At 42.5% G+C, this 20,057-nt stretch overlaps 1 protein-coding gene across 4 annotated transcripts in view; it reads right to left on the bottom strand.

The window, feature by feature from the left end:
• DTNA (dystrobrevin alpha) overlaps positions 1-20,057 on the bottom strand; it is a 231,298-nt gene that overhangs the window by 175,932 nt on the left and 35,309 nt on the right. Inside the window, exons 1-2 of one of the 4 annotated variants that reach the window (XM_032124624.1) lie at positions 11,440-11,624; positions 287-360 (exon numbers count right to left, since the gene is read on the bottom strand). The exons of 1 other annotated variant lie outside the window; for it this stretch is intronic. Coding sequence is in view for 1 of the 3 variants with exons in the window: in XM_032124606.1 (XP_031980497.1) it covers positions 11,440-11,456 (17 nt within the window). In the remaining 2 variants the exon portion in view is untranslated. Of the gene's footprint in view, positions 1-286; positions 361-11,439; positions 11,625-20,057 lie in introns of those variants that run through there. 2 more of the 4 variants (XM_032124631.1, XM_032124606.1) reach the window with 2 other exon arrangements.

Genomic DNA, 20,057 nt, shown 5'->3' with positions numbered 1-20,057 from the left:
AGGTGACTAAATGTAGCAAAGAGCAAAGGTATTACAGGGCAGATTCTTCTCTGCTTTTCATTACATAGTACAGCTGCTCACAACTGTACCATGAGTTCAAAGCCGCAACATGAACTGTTACTGTCTGACAAAACCTCTGCACTTTGTATCAAAAAGCACCCAGCGACATTTTCAGAAGCGTTTTTTTAATCTCCGAGAAGAATGTTTTCAAACATAAACCGTATTTCTTAAAGCCATTGCCAGTACCCAAGCACTCCCCACGAAGACAGATAACACCGCACCCTACCCGCAGAAATGATGCTCCTCCGATCGCTTGCTCTGTTCCCTGCTTCGTCTGCCTCAGAGTGCTCAGATCAGATCCTGCCCCGGAGAAAAAGCAGAGTCAAAGGCTTGTGATACTCAGAGCTGAGTCCTGGAGCCAGGCTGCAGGAGGATCAAGGAGTACTGGGCTGAAGCAGCTTGGATGGGAGACGTATCAAAGTATACTATTGCTCACCCATCACACATAGGTAATTGAGAGCATCTCAGTTTGAAACTGCTGGTCACCATCTGGTGATAAAATATGGAGATGCCAAGTGACTTAAAGCAAGCTTGTGCATACCAGCATATTTTAGTTACACTACATAATGAAACCCATCATCACCTTCATTCATACTGTGGTGTCTGTCCCAGCGTTGCAGTTTCATACAATTTGTGTTAACTTTTTCTCTCCTTAGCTTCAATTACAAGCCAATTTCATCTTTCCATCATACACACATAAACATAACCTTCCAATTCAAGACACTTCTAATATGAAAGGAATTCAAGTGCAAAAGAGAGCAGCTGAGACCTACAAAGTCATGCCACTCCTAAAAACAGGCACAGAAGTCAGGCATTGGCATGAATTTGCTAAATGATGCATAATTAAAGTGTTAAAGAAAAAGACAGGAGTCTGGCCCTTTCCCTACTTCACAACTCTTCAGTGTGAATTACTGAATCCTGGGACAGCAGCAAGATGAAGCCCAGCTGACCTTTAAAACAATGAATAATTTCCGAACATGGCAAGATATTTTAAATATACATAACAGCTTTAAACACCCAAAGCGCTCTCCTCTTAATTATTTTTGCTACATCTGAAATATCTGAGGAAAATGTAGATGATATCTCTAATTTGTTAATTACCAGCTGGCTTCTACCGTGCATTATTAAGCTACTATGGCAGTGACTAATGCCTCTGACAATACCAAATTACCAACAACACCTTGTGGAGGAATGTGACCTGAGCAGCCTAGAAAGGACTAGCCGCAGGTGTTTATTTTCAGATAAAGATGGTTTATTAACTCAGGCATAAGACAGCAAACATTAAATACCACAATAATGCCCAAGTATAGAGGAGGAGGGCTGCACCCCAAACCCCACATGCTGCCTACCCCATGAGCACTGCCATGCCCCGTAGCTGCAGACACCTGCATCTCACTCCCTGCTCATGGCACAGCTGTGGAGGAGGAGGGGCACTCAGGATTTTTCTCTGGAGGTGCTTTAGCTGCAGCTGTGGCTCCCTGCCTGGTGGCTTGGGCAGGGGTGCTGGATTTGCAGAGATGTACATCACGCCCATGTTCAGGACTCCTCCACTTCCAGCCCAGCAGTCCCAAAGGCTTTGAAATATGGAAGATGAAGACAAAGGAAATGTATTTGCCCACAGAAGGTCCCCCTGCCCAGCCCATGCACTGCCCTTTTCCTCTCACCTTTGAATACAAGTCTTTTTTTTTTTTTCCCTTTTTTTTTTTTTTTTTTTTTTTTTACTCTAAGCTTTCTGCCAAATTGATTAAACTAATAACATTATAGCTTGGACAGGAACTTACACATCTTAGTTGTAAGTGTGTGAAATAACATTACTCTCCTTTCCAAATCCTCCTGGAGGGGTTAGGAAATCCAGTCTTCTCTTGTGCAGTTGCATTATAAAATTGCTGAACAAACCTATTCTGCTGTAATGGGAAGGGACACATTTTCTTCCCTACACTAAGTAGGTCAATGAAAACATGATGTTGTGAGGATGAAACTGTTTTCCTCTGTCTTCTTCCCTCTAATGGCAGTTTTTAATCAGTCCAATTTAATTATGTTTCTAGTGTTAGCATAATAATAACATTTTAAGGTTATTAACAACAGACGTATTGGTGGTCCTAAAGTCTGGGGTTTGTGCTTTCTTGTGGGCTTACTTTAGCCTTAGGTATACACATGCAATTCCTACACATGGCACATCGTGGCACAGTTAAGAAAAGCCTGCAGAGAAATCTGGATGTGAAATACAACAACACATTACGAGGCACAAAAATTTAACTCTCAGCTCTGAGATTGACACTGAGTATCTACATCAATGTGATGTCTTTTTTAGGATGACGTTATGACTGTCACCTACTCTAAATCTGTGACCAGTGACCTTGCTCTGAATTAGCACTGGCATAAACAAAGCCCGAGTATTTCCAATGGAACTACTCCAATTCATAGCACCTGGAAACTTCTCTGCATGCACTTCATCAGGACGGATTATCCAGTAGCTGAAGAAACATTCAACTTGCAGCTATAGTTGCTTGAATACTAAATGCAAACTGAAGGCCACTGGCAATAAAAATACATTTGGTGGGAGAACATCTCTTTCCTCAATGAGAAAAAGGGAAGAAATTACATTACACTAAAGAGAATACAGAGTGACTAAAGTATTATCAAAAGAAACATCAAGCAAAAAAAAAATGGATGTTGCTTTTCTACTATTTCAGAACAGATGGTGTAAATTAGTTTTGTTCACATTATCTGAAAAAAAGAAAAAAAAAATTAATTTACCTCATGTAATGCCTATCGCAGCTCTCACTCACCCACACAAGAACTCCAAAGGCCCCCTTCTGCAGCCAAATGTTTGTCATAGCAAAGGTTACACACTGTTACAACCCTGTCCTGAAAACAACAGGCCTGCCTAGGACAGTAAAGCTAAGCACATACAAGTGGACATCACTCTGTCCTCAGTGTGAAATTTTTACCCTATGAAACCCCATGACTTCAAAGGAAACTCAGATTTCATCCGAAGAATCCAATTACATGTTTCAGATTTAGGATGGACTGTCAAGTGGCAGCTGACAAAGTGATGTCCTCAAGTATTTCAGGACAATGATATTCAAGCTGAAATGCAAAGCCAGCTGTTTATGCCTTATCTAAGGAACATTTCAAAATGAGGAAATTATATGATGATTAAGTGCCTCCTGCACCTCAGCAAAAAGCATTCCACTCTGCAGAGAGATCTTTGCAACCAGAATTTAGAAAGAATGTCTGTCATTAAAATAATTCCATGAGCAGTATTATCACCAGTATCACCAAATCACAGGGATGGTAGGAAAGATATGTAATCCACCTCCCACTGGGAGATAAGAGTCAAGATACACTCTGTTCATGTTTATTAAAGTCATTCCTAACACTTCCAGTGATGGAAACTCCACAAGATCCACTGGCAAGGTATTTTGTGGATAAAACTTTCCTAGGGTTTACCTCATCTTCCTTGTTTCATTTTAGATCCATTTCTCTTTGTCCATGGCACAGAGAAAAGATTCCTGGCTGTCTTTGCAACAGCCTGTACTGTGCTATCTGTGCTTGAAAACCTGCCTTTCTCCTACTCATGCCTGAGAAGGCTGCTCTTCTTTAGGCTCAGAAAACGTAACCCTTTCAGGGTTTCCCCTTGGAGTATGTCCTATGGATGGCTGGTCACTTTTCCTGCCCTCTTCTCCACATCCAAAGCAGTCAGCATTTTATTCAACAGCAGTGCTCCAAACTGAACACAGAACTCCAGCTGAGCCACTCACCAGTGTGGGGATTGTGCCCTGCAGGCTGTGGTCTCATCTGCAGCCCAATATTGTGCTTTCTTTTTTTTCCTTTCTATTGTGCAACAACTCAACATTGCCAATTCATGTTCAACCAGAGATCCACAGTAACCTCTATCCTTTCCTGAAGAGCTGATGTGCCACTGGCTGTTTCCCAGCCAGTACTGGTGTCAAAAGCTACGAGGACACAGCTCAGCAAACCTCCTGGAACTACACAGCACCACTGCAGTCTCTGTGCACCCAAGAAGCCAAGAGTATCCTTGCAATGCTGCCTCACAAAAGGCACCAAGTTGTGTGTAGTTTTTCATCAGCACACAGTGCAAAACACTGGAAATCCCTCAAGGACTGGGCCAGTATTTGCATAAACTTCCACACTTTTTATCTGCTCTATCCACCAGAAGCAGGATGGAAAAACAAGTAGGACTATTTCTTCCAAGGCTGAAATACCCAATTTTATGTCCTTACTCTGCATGGAGCCTGTCAGTATAGGCAGTCAAGCCTAGTACAAGCCCAAGCACTCACCTACAGTGGTGTACAACAGAAAAAGGATAGGACTAATGACCTGTGAAATAGGTATGCACAGACCTGGCTAGGCTGGGGTTGCTTTCTGGCAAAGCTTGGTTTCTCTTGGACATAACACAATGAATGACTTATTTAGTACTTTACATGCACAGTTACAAAGCTCAGGCTTTGTGCACAAGGAATTTATTTCCGCCTTCTGAAAAAGAGAGTGGCCTGAAAAATTATCAGTCTATCTTCTTAGTTGATGCCTTTTTCACAGAGAATACACTGTTCCAATGAAAGTCGATATTAAAAAGTGTAACAGCAAAGATTAGGCTCATTCAGTCCAAGTTACCACCAAGTTATGAGTAACTGCACGTGACACACAGCCACCACCTATTCCCCCTTCCATGAAAATGTACTCACCTGCAAAGAGTTCACATAAGCCTGGAGACTATTATTTTTCCGAAAGTCTTTAAACTCTAACACTTTTAATTCTATTTAAGAATACATTACCAGATTTAATGTAGATGAAGAACTTGTATTTGTTTGGATTCTTTTCAACCATCCACTACCTCCTTTATTTATTTAACTGTATGATTTCTGAAATTATATTTGCTACCACCTAGGGTCACATAATTGCTTTTTGCCATCACCATTTTAGCAAGTTTCCTCTGTTTACCTCCACTTCCTACTATAAAACCTTTTTTCAGTTGCTCTGTTAAATTTTATGACCGATCTGAAACTCTACATATCAGATATTAGAGTCAGGATGAATGTATTGTTTACACATTTTCAGCAATTTTCAAAGCTAAAATTATTGAAAAGGAATAGTTTTACCTGTGCTAAAAGGAATCTTTAACCATTCTTTTGCTAAGAAGCCTTCATTCCTCCATTGTTTCACACACAAAAATTCTGCAGGCAGATACAACTGTTACCTTCCTGCTGCTATCACAGAACAGCCGCTGAGTTTAAGAACAGAAGTCACACTTCATCCCCCAAGGATGGTTCACAGGGAGTTTTAGTGCTTACAAGTGCAAGTGATTGCTCTGGCAGCTGAAGGCCTGCACCTTTGCTGATGACTTCTGTTTTGAACTGACGTGGGTCTACGGGAAACACGCTCAGGGGGCTCCTTGCAAGCCACACACAACCTCTTGTATTTGAAAATGCGTCTCCTCCAGAAATTTCCTCCCTAACTGAGATGCTCTAGGCAAGCAGAGGAGATGGAGCAAGAACTTTTGCTGAATTACCACTTCTGAATGTGCCACCAGCCTCCCCCGCTTGCTGTGACTGTGTTTGATGGGTCATCCAACTCCATGGCTGGAACTGGGGGAAGACAACTCAGAGCTTTGGATGAAGAGGTGGCAGAGAAAGATGGGAAACCAGGATGCAGAATAAGTTGTATGGGAAGTAACGTGACAGATAGCATTATTAGAAGTGGGTTTTTTAAGGAAAAAAACATGACTTGTTTACAGAATAGCCTGGCAGAGAACATAGGTTGACTCTCAGCTTTGTTAAGTTCTCCCTGCATTCCTGTACCAACCCGCATAATACAATTTGTAGCTGCCTTAAGCTGATGTCGTTTATTTTCCCTAATGAGATATGGAAATTGATCAAAATTTTAAGAACAAAAATAAAATCATAAAACACTTTGCATTTTGTTATATCTGTTTGGAAACTTGTTTGATCTGTTTGGAAACAAGATTGCTGGTGTATATTCAAAGAAAAGTTAAGTATTTGCTATTGTAATAGCAATTAAAAATACACATCAAATACCAAGATAAAGGACTTGGTAGCTCTCCTAGAAAAACTTTAATTTTTCAATTAGGTGAGAAAGCTTTCAGTCATACAAGACAGTTAGGATTCCATGTTTAGAAAGTAACAAGATTTCAGAATTATTAACTCAACCGTTAAAATATATTTAAATCCTTGTGTTGCCTTTGTAATTTAACACTTTTTAGATCTAAAGTTAGTCATTCTCTAGTCAATTTACAGGAAAAAATTGAATGATCTAAAAGCAGGGAACGGATTGTATTTCCATATCACACAAATGATACAGTAGGTCACTTAATCCAATATAAATGAGTTGTGCATTAAAAAAAGCCAGGGGGACAGAAACTTGTGCTAGCCAAACTATCATTGCTTTATAAATCTGGAAAGAATCAAAGTGTTCCTGATCTTCTTCCAAGGACAATGTCACATTAAGAATGACCACGCACTGAAAAGGTAGTAATTACTCGAAAGCACATACTTCCGTTACAAGAGGTATTTTTAAAATGTAGCAGGAAAGCCCAAGATTACTAATTGTATCTGCAGCTGTTACTTGGTAAAGAGTACTCAAGGACAGCTTCACTCCAAGCATGTTCCTCTGCGCTTCGCCTTTGCTTACCTTCATTGTATTTAAAAGAACGAGCCACAAGTTGTCATTAAACTGCTTTCAAAGTCTACTTGCTGACAGACTTTTCTGTCTCTGCTTCATTTTTCTTTTTTTTTTTTTAGGTTCCACTAAGTGCTAATTTCCTTATACATTTACAAGGAGGTATTTCATCCCAGACTAGTCTTATCCTTACCACAGACATAAAACAATGTAAGAATGCAGCATGCAGGTACTACCTTTCATCCCTTGATCCTGGAGCACGTCAAAGAACCAGGCAAGTATCACCATCACTGCTCTCAGAATGGGATACACCAAACCCCCTCTTATGGCTTCTCAAAGATCACAGGCACAGAAGCTGACCTGTTCCCTCCACTGCCCCAGGGAAGGTTATGTTCAGCCAACAGCTATCACCACGCCAGCAAATGAATTAATAAAGATTCATTATTTCCACTGCTTTCCTATCTCTTTATTACTCAGAGTATAATGCCCGAATCAAGTTCTATAGCAAGAGGCCACGTAATTGGTTCAGACACAGGAAAGAGACAGTGAAACTCAGTTTCCTGTAACACCCCCCGCCAGGAAGGATGATTTTTTCAAGACTTAGGTATTTCTCAAGACTGTTAGGTATTAGACATCCTCTCAACTACCACAGCTGCAATTAGATGCATTTTTAAGCATCCTATTAATGGGAAGTATCGCTGTGTTTCCAAGTAAAGTCACTGCATACAATAATAATTAGCCAAGAAGTTCTTCATTCCCTGATACACCAGGAGCCAGAATGAATAGTAAGTGCAGGAGATCCGACATCACTTGGACTGGCAATTTCCCTGGGTTTCCACTTGTGGGCTCAGAGGTGATAATATGGCTGCACAGGACATAATAATTGCATTAGTTTGGGGGTTGGGTGGGTTTGTGTTTTTTTACAGAATGACAAAATTACAGAATTGAGGCTTTCTACAGCGTGGTGCACCATACAGACTGTCACACTCTGCCAAAACAAATTACTGGGAGCAGAATCATTAGGACCCAAAGGAAATTGTATCACTATAAGCTGCTTCTTTTGAGCTCAGAAAAATACCAGCACATTGTCGGGGAACCTTGGGGAAACAGTCCTTAAACTGCTTACCAACCAGTTCCTGATGACACGTCCATTTTCTTATTTATGGCAAAATGACCACTGCAAAAACCTTGAAGATGAGGCTAGGAGCAAAGTTGTACAAAAGTAAAAAAGATCATGACAGAAAGAAAGAAAGAAAGAAAATAGGAACCATGTACAGTAACTGTAAAGTCTAGCAAGAAGGGATTTTTAATACCCGTAAGCATATCCCTGCCACTGGTTTTAGCATGGTTTGCAAAGAAAAAAGTGCAGGATTTATTAAAGGGAAAAATGCTGCAAACCTATTTTCACCTCAGAAAGCATGATGTTTTTGAACTCTCATGACAAAGTCACTTACAACTTAATGGTAACAAAAAGGGAGGGACCATGACCAGCCTCCTTGAGAAGCAGACATGCTACCAGCCATGACAAAGCAGTGCTTCACCCTAGGAGACACCAGTCAGCTCCTCAGAGCAGGAAAGCATGGCATATGCTAGTGATGAACACTGTACCAGCAGCAGAGTAGCACCTCAGCCACTCACACAGTACCCAAAACCAGGAGGCATCAGCTTCATCAATGTTCTGACCCCTGCTTGATGCCCCTGAAGATCAACACCTTCATGATCTCTTCTCTCTCTACAGCAGCAAGAGACAAGGGCTGGGGACAGGCTCCTTCTCACCCTCCCATCCCCTCTGTCTCAGCAGCACTTCTCCATTCGCCCCTGTGTGGGATTACTGGGGGTCCTGAGAAATGCAAGGAAAGGAAGGGAAGGGAAGGCTGCAGTGAGGCAAGAAGTCCAGAAGATCAAGAAGAAGAGGGTGTCACCATCCCTAGCAATACCTTGTTACAAAAGCATTCAAGAAAGTGATGTCGTCTCCTTCTCTCTCCTTCCTCCCCCCCCACTTCCCAACAAATCCTAGTCACCTTAGGAGCACATGGCTAATGAGGGAGAATGGGGCAGGGAGAGGAGGAGGGCAAGGAGACAGAGAGGTTCCAGGTACCACACCCTTACCAAAAAACCTCAGCAGTATCATGCTGGTGTGCAGTACCATCATCACTGAACACACGCAGTACCATACTCACCCTAACCAAGAAAAATTCACCCTAACAGCTGGCCAATGATTTTCCATTTCAGTAAATATGCCAACATTATATTAATTTAGAATTTGTATAAATACAGCTACATTTTCTATGGGAAACTATCAGTCTATCTCATAGTTAAATGTCTTCCATTTATTGCTAGGACAATTGGAAAATATTATTTCAGGTGGATTAGACAGACCAGAACATACTTCTTAAAGTCAATCCAATACCACCATGTAGTTCTTTACCCTGGGAACATCCTGTTCCGGGGTCAGATGCTCATTGCCTTCCAGGAGTGAGGTTTTTCAGGCAGCTTCACTTCCCAGAATTCAAAGCATGTTTCTTTGTGACAAAGCTCCCAGTGCCTCTTGGACATTTAATTATGGGAGAAGATCTCAGATAATGAAATGGGAACATCATGCTCCTGAACTATAACTTCTGAAAAGCAATACACTGCGGTAGGGAAATGCAATTTAATTTTGAACTGACTCAGGAATTTCCCATGGAACATTAATTCTATTTTCTGCTCACCTCTTGAATGTCAGTCTATTTTTCTCTTTCAGTTTAGGAAGCTTATAAAAGGTGCAGTGAACCCCTACTTCTAAATCTGTGGATTCTCCCTCTCTCCTTGGGGAGGCCACAGCCATGGGAAGGGTGCATCTGAAACAGAAGCCTATTGTGTTAAACCTTATCAGAGACGATGCCTAGCCCGAGGAACTGCTACCTAGATACGTAACACAGAGAAATAATAAAGGTATTTTCACCCCCTTCCAACCCCTTCTGGTCTGCAGGGGCTTTGGCTTGCCTGAAGCTGCACAGAACCCTGTGCAAGAGCCAGAAATTAACCACAACTTCACCAAGCCTCACTGCAAATTTTACTTATCTTGGCATTTTTTGTCTCAAAGGTCTTCCACTTCAATACCAAAACAAACATTACAGTAATTCCTTAATGTAATGCAAAAAAATTCCTTCATGTAAGCAACTGCTGGCCTGGAAATTTAGCATGGGACTGAAGTGCTGAGCTAGTCTGAGCTACTTAAAAGAATACCCAGCTATTAAACTGCAAAAGAAATTACCTGAATGCCATTTCTCATCCCTGCATCCGTTTTTTTTTTTTGTTCCAGATTTACGTTAAAGGTTGTCTATCTCTTTCTTCTCCATCCCCTACACTCAATCACACAGAAAACACTTCACAGCAGATCTGCTCACCCAAACACACCCAAATGTTTTGCAGAATTCAGGCAAGCTGAGCAATAGGGACGAACTCAATCAAACGCCAGAAAGATATCAGAACATACCAGACACATCATCTTTCCTTGAAACAGAGGAACTGTTTCTATTTTAGTTCACCCACTTTCACGTATTTTGCATGACACAGACTGCCATTATATGCATCCCTTCAGCACTGATATCTATAACCAAAAATGTCAGGCGTTTCAGCTATCCGCAGACAGCACCTATTTCCTATGGCTATTATGGGCAGTACGAACACGTCAGGAATTCTGAGTATGTTTGGGTGAACTGACACCAGATCCAAAGTTAGGAGCTCCTCTACTACGAGTGTAAAACACACATGCCCAGAATAAATGATAAAAGCATGCTGGCATTTAGGCAACACACACTCAAAGCACAAATTCAGATGAAACCCTCAGACTACAAGTTCTTGTTATATAACAAATACTACATCTAACTTCCAAATGAGTTTCTGTATTTTAAGATCCTCTTGGGTACACGAACATCACAACTTCACCAAAAATGTTTCAGAAGCTGCCTGGAAAAGACGTTGATCAATGAGGCAATGTATCTCCTAGATACTGAAATTACTTCTGATAAGTTCTAGAAAGAACGTGATAGCTTGAATATCCTTTTTTTTACTCACAAATTCACTGTCTAAGTGGGGACTACCAGGGGAATGCACACATGTTTATATTAGTGCTAGAAGGACTTTGTTCAGAGAAAATGAGAGCCAAATTTATTTTTTTTTCCAAAAATACCCTAACCAAACAAAAAAATCAAACTCCAAGTAGAAGCATTATTTGGGAACAAACGAGTAAGGTTAAATTTAATTAACCCTGTGTTGCAATCAAATTCACCCATGAGGAAATAGTTTGTAAGTGAAACCATGGCCAAACAAGCAAGCAAGCATTGATTACATCCTCTCTAACACAGAAAACAACTTGCTTTTCAACTTTGTAATAATAAGCACCATTTCAAACAGCATGTCTCACTAATGAAAACAAAGGTATATAACAAAAATTATGTGTTAGGAAAACAGTACTCCAAACTGTAATGGCAAAATTATTAAAGCCCAAGACTCCCTAGGTATGCCTAGAAAAAGTAACCTTGTGAGTTAACACTTCACTGAGGAATAAAGTTCAAATGCTCCATGTGGGGAAAACGGGAGGCTAAATCGCCGGGGATAAGCATTATTTAAGTATCCACCTCATCCTAGAGGAATGGCCAGAGTGTTCTGAAGACAGCAGGAAAGCCCAGAGGAACCACCCTAGCAAATGCATGCAGAGGCAAGCTTCCTACTTACCCTACTGTATGCACCATGATCTCTTTTGCCACCTTAGTAATTCCCAAGTATCCAGAATGATGTTATTTTTTTAGGGAATATTGCAGCTGCTAGAGGAGACAGAGGCAAGCTGACAAGCAGAGCTTTGCAAGAAGCCAGGCAGAGAGGGATGAATTTAAACCTTGGCTCAAGATGCTGTGTATTCTGCGTCTATCTTTAACTTCTAAATGATTTGGTTTCACATTCCTCTGAAGTCCTGCTGGCAGATGCCTTCGTGGAGCTTTACCAATCGCAGGCAGCCGCCCCCCCCCTCCTCCGCTATCCCTCCACCTCCCTCCCTCCCATTCTCCCTCCCACCCTCCCAAGCTGCCACTCCACCCCCATCTGCCCCATCCCCACGTCTCCTCACTCGCACATACACTCACGCACACACACAGGGGTTGGCTGGCAGGATTTCACGGACTTCCAGCCTCGGCTGCCCGCCCATGTCTGACGGAGCCGCCCGCCCGCCGCGCTGCCTCTGCCGGGCACCGGGGCCAGCGGCCCGGCGAGCAGCGCCACAGGGAGCCTTCGGAAATCGAGGGAGGTACCTGAACTCCGTGCTTGTGCCCACTCTGGCAAGGTCCCTGAGCCCCAGCGCCACCGACCGACCCGCAGCGCACAGCGGGACCCGTGGGGCGCATCTTCCGCAGGGCATCCCGGGCACAACGGGCTGGGGCAAGGCAGCAATCCACCCGCTGCTGCACGAAGGTTCGGCGGAGACTCCTACCTGGAAGCTTACAGCGCTCCTGACTGCACAGGGAGCTTTACGGAGGAAGGGCATTTAAACAGCAACAGCAACAACAACAACAACAACAACAAATGCCCCAAAATAAGATATATAATAAAAAAGAAGTTTTTACCAGATCTCGAATACAAAGCTTCTAAACTTCCACTCTTAGTCAGTCCGTGGCTCCTTACAGTAACAATGCATTGCAAAGTTGTTTAGGCTCTGAAGTGACTAGATTACAGATTCATGGCAGCATTCTAGGTGACTGAAGTGGGGGAAAAAAAGTCCTTCCATGTAACTCAGAAAGTCAGTATCCCTACCAGAGATTGCTGGAGTCCCTAGTGTTGACACAAACCCCTGACTCTTAAGACGAGCCTTTAAAAGCAGCAGATTTTAATGCTCAAATGCATATTCAGTTGAATGCTGCTTGCCATCAAGTCTGCCTTATCTCAGACATGGGTGGGAACAGAACAATCCACAAGACTTTATGTAAAATGTATGAATTATTGAACACTTTCAGTTGCAACAGGAAAACACCAATTGCCAGTCACACCAATTCAAACAGAATAACGTGGTAAATGTCTCTGGTTTCTCAGCGTCTTCAGCCTTTGTCTGAGCTGCTGCCAAGAGGGGGTTGTAAGGATGCAGCCAAGGAAGCGGAGAGCACAGGCTGGGGCAGAGGGGGCAAGGCCAAGCTGTGCCCAGAATCCCTTGGCTAAAAACACGGTTTGAAAATGCCTTGCCAATGCTCGATTTCATGAGGCATTACACATTTCAGAATGCCAGTGTTGAGAGGCTGGACTGATTTAGCAGTAAAAGTTATCAAGCATATACTTCAGGCTAATGAAGGAAACTGGTCAAACTTGGAAAGGCCTCAAGGGGGGGGTAAAAAATCAGCCGAAGGGTGTATTGTAGTGCACATCAGGAAAGACTCCACATCTCTTGCCTGATAACATATATATAAATACATGTGTTTGAGAACACATACAGCATATAAAGCTTGATGAACAACAGTAACTCCACAGTCATTTTCATGGTCAGTCCACGCAGACTGAAAGGCAAGAGCTCCTCTTAATCTGGACTGAGCTCAGGTTTGTGGGCCTGGAAGTGTTGCTAGCATCACAGAAACATTAAATAACAAATCAGCTGACAACTCCTGAGAAGTTGAAAGATTTATTTTGAATCACTAAAATTTGTTACTATTAGCAAAGCCAGACCCCAGTGTGTTCAGTATCTGCCTTCCAGAGTGTGTTAAAAACTGCAGCAAGAGAAAAACATGCCATGGACTTCCTGCCAGACAGGGAAGAAGTCACTACACTGCTTTTTCTCAGGATTCCTGATACAACAGTTCAGGGCATGTGTCTATTACTCAGGTTGAGGAGCTGCAGCAAACTGCAGGAAAGCTGCCTTGTCTGGCACTGCTTGCTGACAGAACCACCTCTAACACTGCTGGTTTGTAAATCCCTCAGAGCACAGAAAATCAGAGCCAAAGAATTCCCGTTCAAATGGTGCAACTTCATATAATGCAGTACAGTGCGTACATCAAGCAATTTTTTCTCAAATTGTTTGTAAAAATGTTAGCCTTGAGGGGCAGATAATCACTAGAAGCAGAGACCAACTGTCAGCATTAAGTTTTAAAAAGCACAGTGCTTAAGATGCTCAGAGAGACAAAAGAACAAAGAAAAGTCTTTGTGCCTTTGTGGCTGAGGGCTCCTTTCTAATTAGGGCAACAAGGAAGGAAGAAAGAAGTTCCCCGTGGAAGAAGGTGCAATGGACAAATGTGGTGATTCAGAAATGAACAGGAAGGATTAGGACTGAGCTGTTTATAGGACTTCAACCTACCTCTAGAGAGTGCTTAAGTGTTAGGGAAAACAATGGATGGGGAAATCCACAGAAGCACATCCACACTTTTATCTAAGCTTGTGTGTTTCCCTTAGTAGATACAGAGGGAAAAGAGATTTGGTTTTGAATCCTCTAAAAGGACACTGTTTGCTTCCCATACCTCCTAACAGGGTATTTAAAAACCTAAGAGTATGGGGAGGAGCTTTGGAAAATGATGCTGGAAGTTTCTGGGAAACCCTGGATGTCAACATGGACAGCATAATCCCAATCCCATGAATGAGACAGTCAGAGGTCAGATGCCCAAAAACTGTATCACATAAGCCAAAGGAGAAGAGAGGTGTCCAGTTTCCTCAGATGAAGAGCTGTGCAGTAATACCAGTGTCTAACATGCAACACAAAGTGTACAGCTGCGAGGGGGAATACTATTCTCACTCTCTCAGCAGGGTCTGTTGCTTATAACATCAAGTGTAACAGATCAGGGACTTCTGTGGCATTAGATTTGAGATATATGAAAACATATTAATAGCAAGTTCTTGTGCAGGAGTGGGAGCTTGAGTTGGAGCTGGCATGGGAGCAGAGAAGGGAGTAGCAGAGAAGGGAGAGTAATTTGGTACCAGTGACAAGTGTAAAGAGGTAACATGTTTGGAGTCATGTGACTTCCTACTCATTCCCAATTTAGCCAAGTGCCTAAGAGGCATGATCTGTCCCTTCACGTTTAGCTATTTTTAATGTGCACAGAATTTGCTCTTTGTCTCCCCTTGTCTGTCAGTGTCTTGAATTCATTGGTGTTGGCAGTCTTAAGATTTGGGCTTACTGGGACAAGCAACATCTTCTACCCTACGGGCTCAATCCTTCCAGGTCTTAAGAGTATTTCTTCCTCTTTAGAATCATCTTGTTAACCTCTGCAGATATTTCAGCACAGGTTTGTTCAAGAGTAAGAGCTCTGGAGTAGGGACCGTAATTGCACTGACAGGCACGCAGTTCCTGCCTGTCACAATGGATCCAGCACTGTTTATTCAGTATTAACCCAACCTGCACACCCCTCACTGCCCCAGCCGACCTCCAGCCAAGCCTGCTCAGCTATGTGCATACAGCAACAGCCCTCTCCAAAATGGTCCAATAGGTGGGCTTTGGCCAAGTGTTGATCCATGTGCTGCTTCTCTCCTGCCTACCTTAAAGAGATAGGGGACAGCTACTGCAGCAGGTGGGGACAGGGGCTCTTGATGGCAGCCCCCAAGCACCCACTCCCTTGCTGCCCCTGCACCATGCAGCCTGCAGCACAGCAGGATACATCTGCCCTGGAAGGAAACCCAAGGGATGGACATGGGCTCACCCAGGGCAAAACACTGCCCTGGTCTCCCAGTGTGGCGTCTGACTGCTGTGGGCATAACACTCCTGCCATTTCCACGAGGCTCACTGGGTAGTGGGAGGAAGCTCAGCCACTGGAAATGTTCAGATGGGTTAGCTCCGCTATTTGCAAAACATATGCAAATTGTTTGAATTCTTGGTAAGCATTAACGAACTAAATGGGGAATGCACTTAGTACATACTCTGTCACCAGTTTTGTAGCAACAGAGGATTTTCTGTGCTCACTTTTCTGTTATTGATTTCTATGTTTCTGTGATTCAAGCCATAGGGAAAGAAGGGACATCATCCATGGTCACAAACTGAAGCTTCAGGAACAAATCATATTTTCAGTCATTCCATTTTACTGAATAAAGTTTTACTTTTCAACATGTCTTTCTTTTTGCTATGTCTGGTATTTATACTTTTGGTAAGAGTTTTTGGGACAAACTGATGGATGAAACCAGTATTTATCATCATATATAAGCATGTCACGTGTACAGGAGCCAGGATATAAAGACTTTGGCTTTATTTTTGTACACAAGAACAAAGTATAAACATTAATTATGAAGAATTAAGCAACTTATGGAAAACTCTGTACTCTTGCCTTTACCAGATCAATTTTCAAGCTCAATTGAAAAGTACCTAAGGGGAGAACCAGAACAATTCTGATTCCATTCACCTTTACCCTAAATATAGGAAAAAGACTACTCTTTTTGTTAGGTGCCCAAATTGATCAACAAAATTAAGATCTGAGATATAATGAAATGAAGAGTAACTTTTAAAAAAATGAAGTTTTGTAGGTAAATGGATAATTTTACCAGACTGAAAAATATTTTTCTAAAAAGAAAAAAAAAACAGGTAAAGCTAGGCCCACAAACTGCTGAGGCCTGGAAAAGTCTTTCTGGAACTGATAGTGCTCCTGGATAAATAAAAAGGCTGCTTTCAGGCTTTCTAATATCATCTATTATTGGTCCTCTACCTGAAAATGCTGAACTTTCAAGGTTTGAAGTGACAGCTATAGTTCATTTAAGTTGCCTGGTGAGCAGTGCACCTAATGAAGATTGTCTACCTCAGGATTTATGATCCTCCGCTATTTATTGCTTCCAGCAACAGTAATCCGTTTCCTCTAAACTCTCATGACCACTCCTGCCCGTCAGGATAGGAGTGCTGCCCATCTCCATTTCCAGCTTCATGCAGCCAAACTGCACTGCCACCTTCACAATTATACTTTTAACTTCCCCAGGCCTTCATGGTTGTTCTTCTTCTAGATACTGCCCTCAGTTATCAGTATTCCCACTCCCTTCCCCTCCCCCTTTTGTATTTTCTCCCTACCTGGGAAAAAAGCAGCAAGCAGGTTGTGCAGCTGATTCAGAGCTGTGTGAGCTCAGACTTAGCAGCCAGCACACATGGGAGCTGCTTTAGGAGAGGAATGTTGCATGTCCTGTTCTTTTTTGGGTTGGTATCTTGGATTCCACTTCAGGAAAGTCAAGGAGAATCACTATAGCTGAGATTTCTTCCTAGGTGTTGAATTCAGCAGAAAGTGTCGAGTGAATTCAAAACTACTGGCTGTGGCCAGGAGTGTTAGACAAACAAACATAGCATGATTGCGTTCCCTTAAAAAGCCAAACTCTGAAAATAAAATAAACAAACAGCCCACATGCCAGCTACAAAGATTCATGACAGTCTTTGCTCCAGCAGGAGATGCTCTTTGTCTTCTCGATGATAAGAATCCTCTACTGCTTTAAAGGCTTCATGTCTGCTCTAACCAAGTGCACAAAAGGCAGCAAATAGTGCTAATTAAGAGAGCTCATTGGAGCCTGTTCTTGAAGAAGAAAAGTGAAAGATCACAACACCAAAACTTGTCTCGTCACAATGTTCACCTGAAAACAAAGTCCTTATTCCTGAAATTATTATATATTGATATTTTTGTTATGGAAATGGCTCTGTTAGCTTGTCTCACTCCAGCACCTTGGTTTCATTGCAGTGCTAAATTCTGCACTGAAAATTGTTTCCATTAAGTTATTTTACAAAAATGCCACAAACACTGTCTTTATATTTGCCTGGAGAGACAACCACAAGCTTTTTGTGTAAATTCAGCCATTGCCTGAAGAGTGCATGCATGCAGACATGACTCTGGCTGGAGTGACACATGCACTTTTTTCAGAACTGGAAGAGAATAATCTATGAAACAGATTCTCTGTTCAGTTGAGCCACAGGTAGGAACAATCCTCTTTCATTCATCCCACATACCACCAAAAAAACCCTCCTGCTTCAAAATAAAACTCACTTTATTTCACCCTCCAGATGAAAAACTTGAAAAAGAAAGGAAAATACTTTTCTCCATAAAGAAAAAAAATACACAGCAAGAACAGAGGAGGCCTGGAAGTCTCAGAAACTGCTAATGAGAGCTGGAGCATTAACATATAGGCCAACACCAGGAATGCCATCGGATCAGTTATGTAAAAGCCAGTAGCGCCTGGCTTGCTCTCTGAAATGCATCAGCGCCCTGCAGGGCTGGGGGAGGTGTCCCTGCCACACAGCCCTCCCCTTCCCTCTCTGTCCTGGCCCCAAGGCAGCACGGATCCCTCAGGCTCGGGGGTGCCGCTGCTGCTGGGGGTACACGGACAGAAGAGGAGGTCTGATCAGCCCGAGGGTCTGCGCTGGGGCGGGAGCACGCAGGGTGAGACAGCCTGGGAGAAGCTTGTCCTACTGCTCCCTCTGCTGTACCCATCCTGTGGAGAAATCCCAAATGTCAGCGTGAAAAGCTGGGATAAGGGATGGCAGCTTTGAGCGCGGTCTGCAGGTAGCACAGGCTTGGGGAAGAGATAAAGTCGCTGATGATGAGGAGGCAGCAACCACCACCACCCTCAGGAGACGGCGTGGCACGGACCTCTGTGTGTCCAGCATAGCAAATCTCTTTGTACCTGCTGGGGTTCCACCTGCGCTTCCAGAACGGTGCAGGGGAATAAAGCCTCTCCTTGGCACGATCCTCTCTCTTTGTGACATGGATTTAGATCATGATCTCATTTTAGGAGACGGATGGGTGTCCGGATCGGCCCCAGAGAAAGGCCCAGGAAGCTCCCTCGGCAGGGCAGCGGCCAAATCCTGCGTTAGGAAGGAACACACACAGCAACACCCCCCAGCAAAGGGGGGGGAAACACCCCACCCCGAGTCACACATCCGTGCCATGCCACATATAAACAACAGGGAGCCAAAAGAGAAAAAACAAAAAGCAGAAAGGAAAGGGGAGAAGTGGCTTATGGTAATGAAGTCAATTAATCATGTGGTAATTAACAGTCTGACTGTTGTAGAGAATGTTTTTCTCTAACTAAAAACCACCTGAACACAACAGCAGTCAATAATCCCACTCTGTACACTCATTTCTGAGGGCTGAGAATTTGGCAGAACTGAATACCACCTATGGAAGACATTAGCAGCTCTTATGAAAGCATTTATTTGAACACAAGGAAAACTTGTACCCCAAGGAAAATACGTATTTTCAGATGTTCAAACATTACAGTGGACTTTCTGCAATCTTCATAGCAGTATTTCAGTTACTCCACACTCTCCTCTTAGCACTAATTTATGGAAATCCAAGCTAGAGTAGAAACCATTTCAAAGGAAGAAATGTCTCTCAAGCACTTTTTCTCTGAGAAGGTGCACACTCATCAGAATAGGGAGGAATGATGAGAAGAATCAGCACCTTCAGGAAAAGTGGACACTTTCTGTAATAAAAGAGGTGATGAAAGGCTGGAATGCAAGGTTAAATCTTTTAAAATTCAGCCATGAACTCATCTTAAATCTTCTGGAGAATCTCAGGAACTTTACACAACTTGTACCAGAAACAAAACGAAAAATCTCTTCCTAATAGCAATATGAGACTAAAAAAATTAATCAGTGAGTTGCAGAAAGGCAATGTTCTTCACTCACTTTTTTTCTCCATGCCCCAGGTATTATTTCCTTCTATATTACAGAACATCTACCAGCTAATGAAAATATGGGAAACTGGACTTTATGATATAGCACGGTGATAAAATGAATTATATTTAAATGTCAATAGAATCTATGAAATAGAGCAAATTTGGAAGAAATCCATTCAATAATTTTACAGTTATGAATAATTAGCATGGCATTTTCAAATGCACTTAGGCAAATTCATGACCCAATTCTGCTCTAAATTCTTTAATTTTAGCTTTTGCAAAGCTATATGAGCCATGCAATACTACAGTAGCATTGGAATGCTGCAGCACTAGGTGAGTCCTGCTGAAAAATTCCACCCTTAAATGAATGACTCCAGCAAAAGAATGGGACATGGCAATTTGGGGCAGAATGAAGCCCATTCTTTTCAAAGGCAGCACTCCCCATTTTCATAAATGCAAACAAATGCAGTTTGACCACAGGACTGACACAATGTACCTAATTCCAACTTGCCTAAGTTATATGGCAAGAAGAAGCTGGACTGGACCTGAAAACAGAAACTAAACAACTTCCAAGTGAAAAATGATATATTGAAAAATATTTTATCTGTAGTAAGCCAGTAATAACTGCAGATTATTTTGACATTGTCCTGTTAGGTTTCATGATGAACAGCCACAAATATACAAAGAGTGGCACAGAGACCAAGCACAGGTCTGGTCATAACCTGCTTGCTGTCAGATGCCACAAAGCTGCTCCTTCTTAT

This window comes from Corvus moneduloides, chromosome 1 (assembly GCF_009650955.1).
Source record: "Corvus moneduloides isolate bCorMon1 chromosome 1, bCorMon1.pri, whole genome shotgun sequence".
Classification (NCBI taxonomy): Eukaryota; Metazoa; Chordata; class Aves; order Passeriformes; family Corvidae; genus Corvus; species Corvus moneduloides.
This window is presented reverse-complemented; position numbering and strand designations above follow the sequence as displayed.